Source organism: Schistocerca gregaria, chromosome 1 (assembly GCF_023897955.1).
Source record: "Schistocerca gregaria isolate iqSchGreg1 chromosome 1, iqSchGreg1.2, whole genome shotgun sequence".
Lineage (NCBI taxonomy): Eukaryota > Metazoa > Arthropoda > Insecta > Orthoptera > Acrididae > Schistocerca > Schistocerca gregaria.
In genome coordinates, this window is record NC_064920.1 from 939,699,760 (window position 1) to 939,715,742 (window position 15,983).

Sequence of the window (15,983 nt, forward strand, 5' to 3'; positions counted from 1 at the left end):
TAATAATTTGTTTTTTGTTCATTTTCTACTCTTCATACAGAATACTGCAGTAACATTGTTTTCTCAATATTATGCTCTTTGCATGACTAACTGGAGTGAAGTGAAATGTAATATACCAGTACTAATTTTTTTTGCAGAGTGTTCCAGAGCTTCAGCATTTATTTCTTCCAGGAAATATGATTTCAAAACTGGAAAAGAACTGCATACCTTACATTCTTCGCCATCTACATATTGGACGGAACAGAATTGAGAGCCTAAATGGAAGCCTCAGGTATTAAATAAATTCTGTTTTCACCTGATGATTCAGATACTGTATATTACTCACTTGTCATTCCCATTTCCCCTTGTACAATATGCTATACTATTATTTCACGTGTAAACTGTCAGATTTCAAAAATTGAAAATCAGTATTTATGTGTGAAATATATTACCTGTAAAAACCATTTTACTTAGAAACTGATTATCTATTTCATGTCACTGTGGCAGCTTCACAAATTATGCATAATTCTATCAAGAGATTAAGGGTAGAAAGTATTGATTACTGTTGGTGAGTTTAGCTCAAAAATGGTTCAAATGGCTCTAAGCACCATGGGACTTAACATCTGAGGTCATGAGTCCTCTAGACTTAGAACTACTTAAATCCAACAACCCTAAGGACATCAAACACATCAATGACTGAGGCAGGATTCGAACCTGCGACCATAGCAGCAGCGCAATTCTGGACTGAAGTGCCTAGAACTGCTTGGTCACAGTGGCCGGCGAATTAGCTCCTTAGGAGGAAAGTGTTTCTAGAAAAAATTGTTCCAAAATATTTACTTTAGACTTCGTACAAACATAGGTGAAATAATAATAAATTTTGAATCTGGCCACTTCAAGAATTTCTTTTCCTGGTCTTATGATTTCATGACTTAAAACTTTGAATATCTGTTGAAATGAGTGAAAGTAACTGGACCATCCTGTCAGCTATGTGTATTTTGTAAAGATTTGAAAAGTCCTGTTAGTAACAAGCTCAGTCATTTCCATTGTACCCAGTTGATGTAGCATCATGTATAAGACACTGGACTCGCATGCAAGAGGAGCATGAGCTGCATCCCCATTGAGCAATTCTGACAGTTTTTCTATTATTTCCCCAAATTGTTCGAAGCAAATTCCGTGATGGTCCTTAAAGAAGAGCACTGTCATTTTTGATTCTTCATTTGATTCAAAGTTTAATTTTTATACTTTTGTTATGGTACCCATATTTCATAGATCCATAAATGTAGGCAAGTATGTTGAATACAAAGAACAATGATTGTAGCAACAAGAGCAACATAGTATTTGTAGGAATCAAATGGCACTTTACAATGAGTAATGAGTTTCGTTCCCATTTACTGCCTAATAGCAAATGTAATACATACAGTTCTTGAGTGGTACATAATTATCCATACAGATATTTAAAATAACAAAATGATAAACAGATTTTATCATTAAATGCCATACAACATCTGCTTTATATTCTCTAATTATATGTATATTACATGTGTCTGTGTATGTGTGGATGGATATGTGTGTGTGTGTGTGTGTGTGTGTGTGTGTGTGTGTGTGTGTGTGTGTGTGTGTGTGTGTGTGTGTGTGTGTGCGAGTGTACACCTGTCCTTTTTTTCCCCCTAAGAGAAGTCTTTCCGCTCCCGGGATTGGAATGACTCCTTACCCTCTCCCTTAAAACCCACATCCTTTCGTCTTTCCCTCTCCTTCCTGAAGAAGCAACCATCGGTTGCGAAAGCTAGTAATTCTGTGTGTGTGTTTGTGTGTTTTGTTCATTGTGCCTGTCTGCCGGCGCTTTCCCGCTTGGTAAGTCTTGGAATCTTTATTTTTAATATATTTTTCCCATGTGGAAGTTTCTTTCTATTTTATTTACATGATATAAGATATTATTTAGTCATTAAGCTGATATTCAATTCCTGGTTATGTCAGAAATTTGTTTCATTTGAGGGACTGGATGTTTGTGTTGTCCACATCATTTCATCTCATCTTCATTGAGACGCAAGTCATCGAATTGGCATCAAACAGAATGACTCACACCAGACAGCCAAACAACATCAAAAGAAGTCTCCTGAGCAATAATGCCATATGATCATTTCATTTAATTGTTGTCATTGTTGTGGTCTTCAGACCTAGACTGGTTTGATGCAGCCCTCCATAATACTCTATCCTGTGCAAGCTTCTTCATCTCTGAGTAACGATTGTAACCCACATCCTTCTGAATCTGCTTACTGTATTCATGTCTTGGCGCAGGTGCCAACACTATGTTGCCTGAGGGAGCCCAAGCCCCCTCAAAAATTCGCTTTAAGAAAGTTACTAGTTATATTATGCTTTTTAAACTCACAAAATTATGTTGGAATTTTTTATTTTCCTTGTCTGATGATAGTTACCCTTTAAAAAACATCCAGTAATGAGGTAAAACAAATAATTATCAAGGTAGTAAGCAGGTTAACTGAAAACAAGTGATATGAATCATGATACTGTTATGGTGCTGCGGGCACACGTAGAATTTGTCCCGGTGCTTGAACCTTTGGGTAAAGTCTGTTGCCGGCGGGCCAGTGCTGCAGTCACAGTGACATCAAAAGGACTGGAGCAGAAGTGACTGGAACTATGACTATATTTTATTCATTTATTTTAGTCTCTTAGTGCATTGTGAATTAAGTTTGCAATGGATCAGTTTGTTACCAAAACTTCATAGTTGATGATACTGCAAGCCAACCTCCAACAATTATTGTGTCATCAATTGCTTTGTTGTCTTCAGCGAGAATCGTTCACAGCTGAAACCTGGACAATCTGGTAAGGGAAAACCATGTCAGAAGTCTTGGTTGATCAAATATACATGGCTAGAATATGAAGCACCTACTGAAAAAGTTTTTGCAAAACCTGCAAAGAGGCAGATGCTAAAAATCTATTACAATTTTCTTCAAAAAAAAAAGAAGATTCATTTACATCCATATGGTTTTCTAACTGCAAAAAGGTTTTGGAAAAATCTGTATTCATGAAAATACGTTTACACATAAAGCAGGTGTTCTGAAACTAAATTCTATCATTAACCGAAGTGTGGCCTCCCAATTCAATGAACACTTAGATAGTGATGTGAAGAAAGGCTGTTTAGCTCTTGAGACAGTTTTTACTACTGTGCAATTTCTATGCTGACAAGGACTAGCAATTAGAGGGCACATAGCTGTAAACTCGAATTTTTTTTTTAATTATTGGAACTCTGAAAGAATAACATACCTGAGTTTAAAGATTGGTTAGAGAGTTCATTGTATAAGTGGACATCCCACAATATAATTGATCTAATAGGAAACTCTGTGTTGAGAAAGGTATTGGCTTCAGTCAAGAAGACTGATCATTTTTCTATCATGGTTGACGAAAAAAGTGATTCTTCGATTCATGAGCAAGTGTCGTTTTGTATTCATACGTTCCATGATTCCTTTATCATCAATGAAGACTTTATTGGTTTATATGCGACCCCAAACACTGAATCACAAACTCTGTTTAGTATTTTAAAAGACAATTTTGCTCATCTTGATTCGTCAGTGGATAACTTAAGAGGACAGTGCTATGATGATGCCTCAAATATGAGAGCTAAGTTCAAAGGACTAAAAAAGTTAGTTTTAGATATACAACCAAAAGCACATTATGTGGACCACACTGCTCACTGTTTAAACTTAGCAATTGTAGACAGTCTTCTAATGCTTTTCCAAAACATTTTCTGCAGGGGACAAAACAGAGGCAGGTTACAAATGTGCAGTCTACCTTGAGTGAATGTTACAATTCAAGTATTATTTCTTTTTACATCTTTATTGCCATGCAATGAACCCATGTAGAGGATGTCAATGAAAAAATTCAATGCCCTCATCTAAGTGTTGCTGATCTGGAAAAAAATATATGAGGGCTTGATTTGTATATTGAATGGAAGGCATAATAGTTTTGAACACTTTCAGGAATTGTGTTTAAAAGAAAAACCTTCACAAGTTGATGATCCTTTGCTTCCTCGGAATCGAAGTATACCAAAGAAGTATGAAAACAATGAAGCCAGCTCACTGCACACTTTCAAAACCCCGAAGGAATACTACAAAGCTGTTTATATTGAAGTTCGTGAAACTGTGCAATATTGTATTACTGAGCAGTTTGCTTCAACTGGACTCACATAGGTCAATGCAGTTGAACTGTTGTGACTCGCCGACCTTTCAAACTGCCGCCGCGCAGTTACGCATGTCCTCTACATGCGGCGCTGTCTGCCAGCCATACAGCAGCAGCGCCACCTAAGCACCCAGCCAGCCAGTGGCCGCTAGACTTGGACACAGTTATGATTTGACTGTTAAAGTGTACACACGTCTTACTCTGTTTACTTGATCTGTGACTTTCATGTATTGTGTCTTCCTTGAAATATATTTGTTCAACTTGAAGTTATTATGACGAGGTAGTGATTTTTCTTTTCCATCGTTGACCCACATGTTTCCATGGCTACTTTAGAGCAAATATTGCAAGGTCTCATAGAACAGCAAACGTTTCTCACAACAAATGTGATTCATGATTTTGTCATGGCATCAAATGTGAGGTGTCTCTCGTCGTTGTCTCTACCTACTTTTTCTCCTTACGACGAGACGGCGGAAGACTGGTCTGATTACGAAAAATGTTTTTGACAACACTTCTTGGCATTTCATGTCACGGATGATCAAACATGTAAGTCTCTGTTCCTTTCATGGATTTCACCTCAAATGTTTCGGTTGTTGTCGCAATTGGGACCTTTGAAAGATCCTGCATCTTTGTCCTTTGCTGAAATGTGCTCACTTCTGTCCGTCTATTTTCAAAAGCAAACACATGTGGTAGCCTCTCGTGTTGCCTTTTATCATTGTCAAAAACAACCGAATCAATCCTATCACGCTTGGGCTGCTGAACTTAACGGCCTCAGTAGAAAGTGTCAATTTGTTACTGAAGTTCACAAAGAATCCTACGCCGATTCCATGGTACGGGATGCTATTATCCGATCGGCGCCCGACAAAGAAGTTAGGCAACGTGCCCTTCAGTTGGCAAATCTGACTCTACATGAATTCCTATCCATCGCTCAGTCTTTTGAAATTCCTCGCGCCGCTGGAGGGCAAATAGAGGCATGGGGCGACGTTGGGGAAATACAACCTCTTTGCAATGTTGATGAAGCGTGTGGCATGTCCCCACCGGCCGACGTGGCTACAGTACACTCCCAAGCGCAGCCTCGGCCTAACTGTAAACAGACCTCTAAGAAACTGCAGCAAAACCCATGGCAACTTCCTTCATGTCCATAGTGTTTTACGAAACATTCACGAGAAGATTGTCCACAACGTTGGGCCGTGTGTCACAAATGCAATAAAAAGGGTCATGTGTCATCCGTTTGCAAATCCGACCGCATACATGATGTTTATGAACATGATGCTGATTCTGATTCTGTGTTGTCTGTCAATAGTACTTCTTCCCTTTCGGGGAAGTTATTCCTCACTGTCCAAATACTTGGTTGAGATGTTCGCATGCAGTTGGATACTGGTTCTGCTGCCACTACCATCAATTCTCAGACGTATCTTCAGTTGGGTTCTCCAATCCTGTCACTTGTCACTAGGCAATTACGGACTTACAATAAACAGAAGATTTCTCTCTTGGGACAATTTGATACTGAAGTATCTTACAAATCTGTTGTTTGCATTGTTCCCATATTTGTGGTCGACCATAGTAAGTAAAGTGGAGGAGAATCTATTTGGTTTCGAAGCCTTTCGCATTTTTGGGTTCTCCATAGATGACTGTCAATATCGTCTCTGATGCTATTCCTTGTGCTCAATTGGATTCCTTGTCGACGACATTTTTGTCCCTTTTTTCTCCTGGGTTAGGCTGTGCAAACGACTTTGAAGCTCATATCATGCTCAAACCCACTGCTCGGCCTAAGTTTTTTCGGGCTTGGCCCATTCCTGTGGCCATTTGTGATCAGGTCAAATGGGAGCTGGATCGTCTCACTGCTTCAGGGGTCTTGCTTCCTGTCACTTCCAGTGAGTGGTCCTCTCCTGTCATTGTCATTGCTAAGCCAAATGATATTCGTCTCTGTGGCAATTTCAAAGCTCAGTGCCTTATTCACACTTACCCAATGCCTCGACCTGAAGAATTGTTCACTAAACTTGCTGGAGGCCAATATTTTTCTAAACTTGACCTGTCAGAAGCTTATCATCAACTTCCTCTTAACGCTGCTTCCTGGCAGTTTCTGGTCCTTAACACGCCTTTCGGCCTCTATCAATACCAACGATTGCCATTCGGGGTTGCCAGCGCCCCTGCTCTCTTTCAGCGATTCTTGGAACAATTATTGCTCACTGTCCCTGGTTGTATAACTTACCAGGACGACATTGTTGTCACTGGCTCCACCACTGACAAACATCTTCAAAATCTCTGCACACTTTTTCATGTCTTACAGACTGCCGGTCTTAAGTGTAATCTTCAGAAATCAAATTTTTTTCAGGTGTCTATCACGTACTTGGGGTTTCAACTCACTCGGGATGGTATTCATCCGCTTCAGCAAACTGTCACTGTCTGCTGCTTCGATGGTTCAGCCGTTGCATCGCCTGTTGCATGAAATCGTGCCTTTTCACTGGTCCGCGTCATGCGATGAGGCTTTCCAGAAATTGAAAACTATGCTGAAACAGGCCCCGTGCCTGGCTACTTATCAACCTGACCAACATCTTGTTCTTCCCAGGGTCATCTCTCAGAAAGGGGGGCGGTGCAGTCCTTGCACACAGTTTTTCTGACGGTTCTGAACAACGCATTGCTTCTGCCTCCAAAACGCTCATGGATGCCCAACAAAAGTATTCTCAAATTGAAAAAGAAGCTTTGGCCATTATTTATGCTCTTCATAAGTTTGGTGTTTTTCTCTATGGTTCCAAATTTCATCTTGTTATAGATCACAAACCACTTGTTTCCTTGTTTCATCCTTGAACGTCACTTCCCGACAAGGCTGCACACTGCCTCCAGCGTTGGGCTCTTTACTTGTCTCATTTCAATTATAAAATTCATTTCCGGCCGACGGCTCAACATGCGAATGCTGATACACTGTCTCACCTTTCCATGGGTCCTGATATGGCATTCGATAGGGACAAACTTTTGTGTTTCCACCTGGATGTTGACAAGCAGCGGGTTGTGGACGGGTTCCCCATCACCGGAGACCGACTGGCAGCTGCTACGGGTTCAGACCCTACCCTCTCCTGGGTTTACGCTGTCTTCAGAAGGGTTGGCCAGATCGTTGGTCCGCTAAGACCTCTGATCTGTTGCGGAACTACTACGCTTTGCGTTACCGCCTCATGGCTAGGGATGGTGTTATCCTCCTTTCCACTGAAAATGCTTCACCGCATATTGTGGTACCTGCATCTTTGCGTGCTTCGGTCTTGCGCCTCCTTCTCCAAGGGCACTGGGGTGTCTCTTGCACAAAATCTCTGGCGTGCTTCATGTGTACTGGCCCAGCATTGACTCAGAAATCGCACACATGGTCGCTGCCTGCGGCCCTTGTGCGTCACAGGCCGCCTCCCTGAAGTTATCTTTGTCACCGTGGTCTTCGCCTGAGAAGCCCTGGGAGTGTATCATGTTGACTTCGTGAGACCTTTTTTAGGTACTTATTGGCTTCTCGTTACTGACACCTACTCTAACTTTCCTTTCATTGCCCATTGCACGTCGCCTACCACCGCGGCAACCACCAATGCTCTAGCTCACATTTTCTCTTTTGAAGGCCTTCCCTCTACTCTTGTTTCTGATAATGATCCGCAATTTGCCTCTTCCAATTTTGCGGATTTTTGTGCCCGTCATGGTGTCACGGCCCCTCCGTTCCATCCACAATCAAACGGTGAGGCTGAACGAGTGGTCCGCACATTTAAGGCTCAGATGAGGAAACTCCTGACTTCTTCTGCTGATGGTGTGCTTCTCCAATTTCTGGCTTCTTACCGTTTCACCCCCAAGGGCAACCACAGCCTGGCTGAGCTCTTACATGGCCGACAGCCCTGCATGCTACTTAATCTTCTGTGGCCTTCCACCTCACGGCCACGGGTGCCTTCGCTTGACCGGTTCACCGCCGACGACCTTGTATGGGTACAGGAATATGGCAGGCGGCCAAAATGGAGTCCTGGCCACATCTTACGACACCATGGCCGACGCCTGTGTGAAATCCGGACGGACACGGGTGTTGCAGTGCGTCATTTGGACCAGCTTCGGACTCGTGTGCCGGCAACGCCTGTTCCAGATGCTGCTAAACCACCTTCGGCTCTACCTGATGCTTGGGATACTGGAATCACAACACAGTCCTCTCACCATCATATCTGTGCCAGCACAAGAACTGACGCCACCAAGAGACGTGCCCATGCAGGAACCAGATGACCATCAACTGTTGGAGTAACTCTACTCACCTCCTTCTCCTACGGACACAGACACATCGCCCATGTCTCCTGTCATAACAACCGGACTTGCCGCAACAGGCAGATTGGTGCACAGGGCCCCAGCAGGTTTGACCCCCACGTCTCCTGTCATCTCGACCCGTTATCATTGGGGACACTTCCATCCATACGGGAAGCCTCCTCCTCACGACTTTACGGCCAGTCCAACAACACCTATGGACATTAGCAATCTACAGGCCACCTCCATCAAGACCTGTGCAACAAATTCAAAGGGGGGAAAAGTGTTGTGACTCACCGATCTTTCAAAGTGCCGCCGCGCAGTTACGCTTGTCCTCTACATGCGGCACTGTCTGCCAGCCATACAGCAGCAGCGCCACCTAAGTGGCCTGCCAGCCAGCAGCCGCTAGACTTGGACTCAGTTATTATTTAACTGTTAAAGTGTGCACACGTCTTACTCTGTGTACTTGATCTGTGACTTGCATGTATTGCGTCTTCCTTGAAATATATTTGTTCAACTTGAAATTATTACATGAACAAGAGTGCTTGTTTTAGTAGATAGAGATTAAACAAATTTGGAAAAATCAACTGATTTTCAAAAATGTCTTAGACATTGAGACATTGTGCTTACACTTGAGTATGTTAGCCAATATCGCTAATAAAAACCAACTTGTCTTAAAAAATATGTGTGATGTAAGAAAGTACTTTACGCAAGAGCCTGCAGTTGGAGAAATATTATGTGAAGTAGTGAAGTGCATTAAACTTCTCCAAGTAGTTCCAATAACACAGCAACAGCAGAACGGTCATTTGACACCCGTAGACGTCTGATGACATATCTCCAATCAACAATGGGACAGAAGCGATTGAACAACTTGGCTGTTCTTCATGCCCACCAAGATGTTTTGGATGAATTGTATATCCGATCAGTCATCAACAACTTCAGTAAACCAGTCAGATGGTTGATATTTGAAAAAATCAACTGATTTTCAAAAATGTCTTAGACATTGAGACATTGTGCTTACACTTGAGTATGTTAGCCGTATCGCTAATAAAAAACAACTTGTCTTAAAAAATATGTGTGATGTAAGAAAGTACTTTACGCAAGAGCCTGCAGTTGGAGAAATGTTATGTGAAGTAGCGAAGTGCATTAAACTTCTCCAAGTAGTTCCAATCACACAGCAACACCAGAACGGTCATTTGGCACCCTTAGACGTCTGATGACATATCTCTGATCAACAATGGGACAGAAGCGATTGAACAACTTGGCTGTTCTTCATGCCCACGAAGATGTTTTGGATGAATTGGATATCCGATCAGTCATCAACAACTTCAGTAAACCAGTCAGGCGGTTGACATTTGCACCTTTCTAAAGACACTCTAGTCCTAATAATGGCATTTAGAGCAATATTAAAAATCCTTATAAAATAGGGAATTAATTACATGCATAATGTTAAATTTTCAGTTTTAAGTATTAATACTAGTTTAGTACTGTATTACTATATTACTATAGTACGTCATTAGTTATTTTCAAATACTTAAATATTTTTAGGGTGTAAGACCCAATTAAAACCTACTATTTACATACTTTTTGACTGAAAGTAATAGGCATACTGTATTAACTTTATTAACCGTATTAAAGCATTAACTTTGAGATGTTGTTTTTATTTAATGAACCCTGAGCCTTATTCAAAGTAAGCTTAAATTAGCTATTTCACTTATTAATCAAAGTTCTATTACTGTGTGACAGCAATATTTTATGTTTTATTTTTTTAATGATAGTTTAGTATTTATTTAAATATCATTTCAGTCTTTTCAGAGCTAGCTACATATTCACTGATCTTATGACTCTAAAATGCTTTAAAAAACTTTAAAACTAACTATTTTTCATCTAAAACTTAGAAAATTTCCTGGGGAAAGATGCCCAGTATGTGTCACCTAAATATCTTTTATAAGTCGGTGATCCTGTGTTTAGACAGGTTGTGCCACAAATTTCTCTGCTCCACAGTTCTATTCAGTACCTCCTCTTTAGTTACAGGGCCTATCCATTGAATCTTTGGCATTCTTCTGTATCACCACATTTCAAAAGCTTCTGTTCTCTTCTTGTTTAAATTGTTTATTGTTCATGTTTCACTTCCATACATGGCTACACTCCATACAAATACTTTTGGAAAAGACTTCCTGACACGTAAATCTATATTTGATGTTAACAAATTCCTCTTCTTCAGGAACACTTTTCTTGCCAGTGCAAGACTGCATTTTATATCATCTCTACTTCAACCAGCATCGGTTACTTTGCTGCCAAAATAGCAAAACTCTTCTACTACTTTAAGTGCCTCATTTCCTAATCTAATTCCCTCAGTGTCACCTGATTTAATTCAAATTAGTTCCATTATCCTTTTTGCTTTTGTTGATGTTCATCTAATATCTGCCTTTCAAGACAGTGTCCATTTTGTTCAACTGCTCTCCCAATCCTTGACTGTCTGTGACAGAATTACAGTGTCATTGGCAAACTTCACTATTTTTATTTCTTCTCTCAGGACCTTAATTCCTACTCCATATTTTTCTTTTGTCTCCTCCAAAGATAGTCTACAACCCTGTCTCACTCCCTTCTCAACCACCGCTTTTCTTGTTACCTCTGTCTGGTTTCTGTCACAAATTGTAAGTAGCCTTTTGCACCTGTATCTTCCTCCTGCCATCATTAGAATATGAAAGAGAGTATTCCAGTCAATACTGTCAAAAGCTTTCTCAAGTCTACAAATGCTATAAACATAGGTTTGCCTTTCCTTGACCTATCTTCTATGAGAAGTCCTGAGGTCAGTATTGCCTACCGTTTTCTACATTTCTCCAGAATCTAAACTGATCTTTCTCAAGTTTGGCTTCTACCAGTTTTTGCATTCTTTGGTAAGAATTCATTTCATTATGAGTACCGTCAAACGGGGTGATTTCAGATGGCTTTGTCATTATTTTGATTGTAACTTTTGTACATATTGTTAGATTAAATTGATTGTTATGGAAGTAGTAGGGTATATATGTAATGAATAAAATATCCCAGAACCAGAAAATGTATGTGTAGGTACATTTATCTGAGACAGTTAAATAAAGTGTCTGAAGTCACCCCATGGATTGGGGTGATTTAGGACAAACATGTTTTTTAAATCTCTGTCCAAAGTTACAGTATATAGAGGACAAATTTGGACAGTTACTGCCTTTTTTAAAGTTCTACACGCATTTTATTTGATTTTGGTGACATTTTACACATTTTATGTAGCCTGGATCACCTGACATGTTGGTTTCATCATAGGTGAACATGTTGCTAGGTGGGGAGATTTTCCAGCTTTGCCTTCTTATTGGAGAAAAACATCTTAACAGTCTCTTTGTTCACTTCTGCTTGAGATTGTTTAATATTTTTGCTTAAGCGAATGGAAAGATCTTCTGATGGTCGTTTGAGGAATAAATGCACCCATTCTTCTCCTGGCAAATTATTATGAAATTTCTTCTCTTTTCGGCCAGATTTATCAAGGTAACCTTTAACTAAATATCTAATATCCAATTTAGTGAAGGGAAATCCCCAATGTGCAGCCCTCAATATACCTTCCTTTGACATTTCTTCTTCTTCTTAGTAATTTAGCACTGGCTGTTCTCCCATTTTTTTAGATGCACTTCCTGCACTTTATTTTGTAGGGTTGATTTAGGTATACCATAAAAATCATATGCTATTCTGTACGATAATTTACCACTATGAATATCATGAACAGCTTTAACTAAAAGTTCTGGGTCATAATTACACTGTACTCTAGCACCTCTCCCGCTCTTACACATTCTTGGCATTGTCCAAAATCACCCCACACAGTACACAGTTTTACAAAAACCGTCGTTATTTTATAACCTTGCACGAGAAACTCGACAAACTTGTACAGAAATTGTCTCAACCCTGTTAGCTACTGAGTGCGTTGACAATTGCAGTTACAATAACTTCCCACTTGGTGCAACAATAGAAAGTTTCCACTTTACGATAAATGCAATCTTGTGCTTAAAATAACTGGCGCACAGACGTTAAAATAAGTAACTCTTTGTTTCTATGCTGTGGCAAAGAGCAAATAAGCCATACTGTCTGAATTCGCCCCGGTGTCCGAAATCATCCCGTTTGACGGTACATTGAGAGAAATTTTTGTAAAGGACTTTATTTGTACTCATGAAAGAAGTTACCTAAATATTTCAGTGGACTGTCAATAATAATAATAGTAATACTTACATAAGTAATCAATGGAGAGTCTATCATAGAATATAAATAACTTAAGGAGTAAAATTAACAACTCACCAAATAGCTGTGGTGCTGATTTGTCAAAAAGCGTACAAGAAGACTGAGAATGTTACCAGCTTTTGTATGAAATTTTGTTTATAGAGTAAACGAACAAACACACACACACACACACACACACACACACACACACACACACACACACACACACAGATTTACTTACATGTTACATTGTTCAGGCTAACTATATTGTGGCTGTCACTGCAGCCTGAGTGGGATAAGGACTGTGTCAGGTGGAGTTGGCATGCTTGCTGCCCGGACAGCGGTGACTTAAATAAGAGTGCACGTAGATGCCCTGTGTCTACATCACAGAGCGTAAAGGATTAATAGGATGGGTGTATCCTGAGTTCTCCCCTGTACAGGATCCCCAGATCTACCACTCAGATAGCACTCACAGTCAAGTGTATGAGTGAGATATTAAGCTCAGTAAAAGGATATGGTTTTGGTATGATACAGTATAATGCTTTGGAGAATGTTTTACATGAAAGAAAAAAGCAAACAGTGCAATAATGTGAGAATATTATGTGTAGAGATTTTTGTTATGTGTAGAGATTTTTTATTGTTGTTATATACTTGGATTACATTTTTTACCAAACATCTAATTTGTGTAATTCCTCCATGTATAGAATGTGCTGTTTAACAGGTACTTTTTAATTGCCTTTTGAAATAACATGGTTTTAATGATCTCTTTAATCTTCTTGGGCAGATTATTGTACAGTTTTATTCCTTGGTAGAAAATGCTGTTGTGAGTTTTACATGTATTCCTTTCAGGTAAATGTAAGTTCATTCTAGATCTTCCTCCATGGCCATGAACATCTGCAATTATCAACATTTTTTGTATGTACTAAATGAATTGGTAGGTGTACTAACATGGTGTAGTAAAAATCCCCAATGTTGTGAACATATCTTTACAATGATGCCAATTACTATTTTTCATTGTTGTTCTTAGGGCCATTTTCTGTAATTTGAAAACTGTGTTCATAAATTGTACATTTGTTCCCCAGAAAAGAATTTGATAGCTAACAATTGATTGTCCAGATGAATAGTACATAACTAAAGACACTGGCTGTTACAAACTATTGACAGAACTATTAGAGTGTAACATGCTGGTGATAATTTGTTTGCAAGTATTTTGTGTGTTCACACCAATTCAGCTGCAAATTAATATTTATTCACAGAAATTTTGTATTTCTTGTGTGAGCTATAGAGCTATCACCTACATTTAAATTAACTATGTCATTTTCACTCTTCAAATAGAAGTACATGATCTTAGATTTATGTGTGTTCAATATAACTTCATTGCATATCAACAAATTGCAAACTTCCTTGAGGATTTTGTTTCCTTTCTCTGCAAGATTTCTCTTGTTGTATCAGTGACTATAACATGGCTGTCATCAGAAAAGAGAATTTTTTCACCCTGAGTGACACTTTTGGGAAAACCAACTGCGTATATCAAGAATAGCATTGGTCCTAGTATCAGTGCATTTTGGTTCTAACCAGTTTTCACCTTATTTGAGGTTTGTGGTATCTTTACCCTTCATTCTCTATAAGCTAGTCATGATCAGGAAATGAGCATTAGGTGCACCTCTTATTCCTAATGATTCTAGCTTGTTTCATAGGTCAACAGTATCAAAAGCTTTGGCAAAGTCTAAGAACATGCTTGTGACACGCTCATCCTTGTCAAGAGCATTAAATGCCATTTTTGTGAATTCTACTATGGCTGAGTCTGTATTTCTCTGCTGAACCCAAACTGATTCACAAAGGGTGCAAGATAACCAACCTAATTTTTGTCTTCTTTTCTTATTTGCATCTTTGGCAGCACACTATTCTGTAGTCATGAATCTGAGAACTGTAATGAATAGTGGCTGGTGTTTACTTAATAACGTATGCAACTCCACAATTTTGGGTTCATTACTTATTATACTTAATGTCATCTTGTTGGGATGATAACCTGTTCCTTAGCTTTGTAATGCAAGTAGCAGATAAATCAGGTTAGCTCTCACATCCAACAGCAGTCCAGTGGTGGAGTTTATTAGATAAATTATGACAATGTTGAAGCATATTTTTTAGAAATACTGTCCAGGAATCAATAGTTGCTCTAAGAGTCACATAGATGAAATTATTGAGGTCGGTAAGGGGAGGGGGGTTAAAGTTATGTTTGCATAATACATTACAGTAAACACAGTGGCGTGCAGTAATCTGTTAAAAAAAATTGACAAAGAGCTATTTTACTTGGTCCAGTCCTTAATAAAACTCATAGTTTATAGTATTCACATGTTCCGCTGACAATGAAGGTCCAACTTTTCTAATATTTGCAACACATTTTAATCAAAATAATCACAAACCTGCATTAGAGAATTCACCATTGGGTCCTGAAGCACTGATATTACTAAGTTTTTGTGGATGCGAATGCTTGTTCTTTCACAGAAATGTTCGCATGTTAATAGTTATAAGAGTCATGCAGAGATGTTAGCATAGGGTATGGCTCCCACAGACCAACTTTATGGGGGTTGAATGGATCTTATAAAGACTGGCAGAAGGACATGTTGTGATATCTGAATCTACATTATCATTAGACAGACTGTTAGAGTTTGCTACTCAGAATGGACTATAAGTATTAATAGTAATTTTTTGTGAAATATGTGGTGGTCCAGGAAATTAGAAAAATTTATCAAACCATTTTAACCTTCTGCATTGGAAATACCTCATTTGCACGTACAAGCACAATATAGAAAATTATGATAAATTATACAAAAATCTTTGTTAATGGTTTCATCAATTTGTGAGGCATGGCACTTTGTGCATAAAAATTAAGTCACAAAAGTACAGTAGCAAATGTCAGGATCAAACAAGCTCAGAGGCAAAATCTGCCATGGAAAATGTAACAGGTCACAAACTTTAATGTTCCTTGCTTTGTAAGTTAATTAGTTTCAAAGTACTGAACTACATTACTGGTCAGAATACCAGTCTTTCTGATTATTGGCATTGCCAAGCCCATAAACACACATTAACTCACATGAAATTTGCTGTTACTTACTGTAGAAGAAATTTTAATTAGCATAACTTTCAATAAACATGATTTTAGAGAAAACAAATTGTATTTTTGCAGTCAGCTCATTTGAGAATATGACTGCAATAATGAAGTGGAATGAAATCTGATACAAATAATAATTAGATGGTTTTTGTGGCTACATTACATATACATGTTACAGAAAACCGGAACCAAATAGCAATTAAAAACAGAAAAATAT

At 39.0% G+C, this 15,983-nt stretch overlaps 1 protein-coding gene across 1 annotated transcript in view; it reads left to right on the forward strand.

Annotated features, from left to right (window-relative positions):
- LOC126275497 (leucine-rich repeat and death domain-containing protein 1) overlaps nucleotides 1-15,983 on the forward strand; it is a 195,644-nt gene that overhangs the window by 120,573 nt on the left and 59,088 nt on the right. The window contains exon 3 of the mRNA XM_049977203.1: nucleotides 138-271. Coding sequence (XP_049833160.1) covers nucleotides 138-271 — 134 coding nt within the window. The remainder of the gene's footprint in view (nucleotides 1-137; nucleotides 272-15,983) is intronic.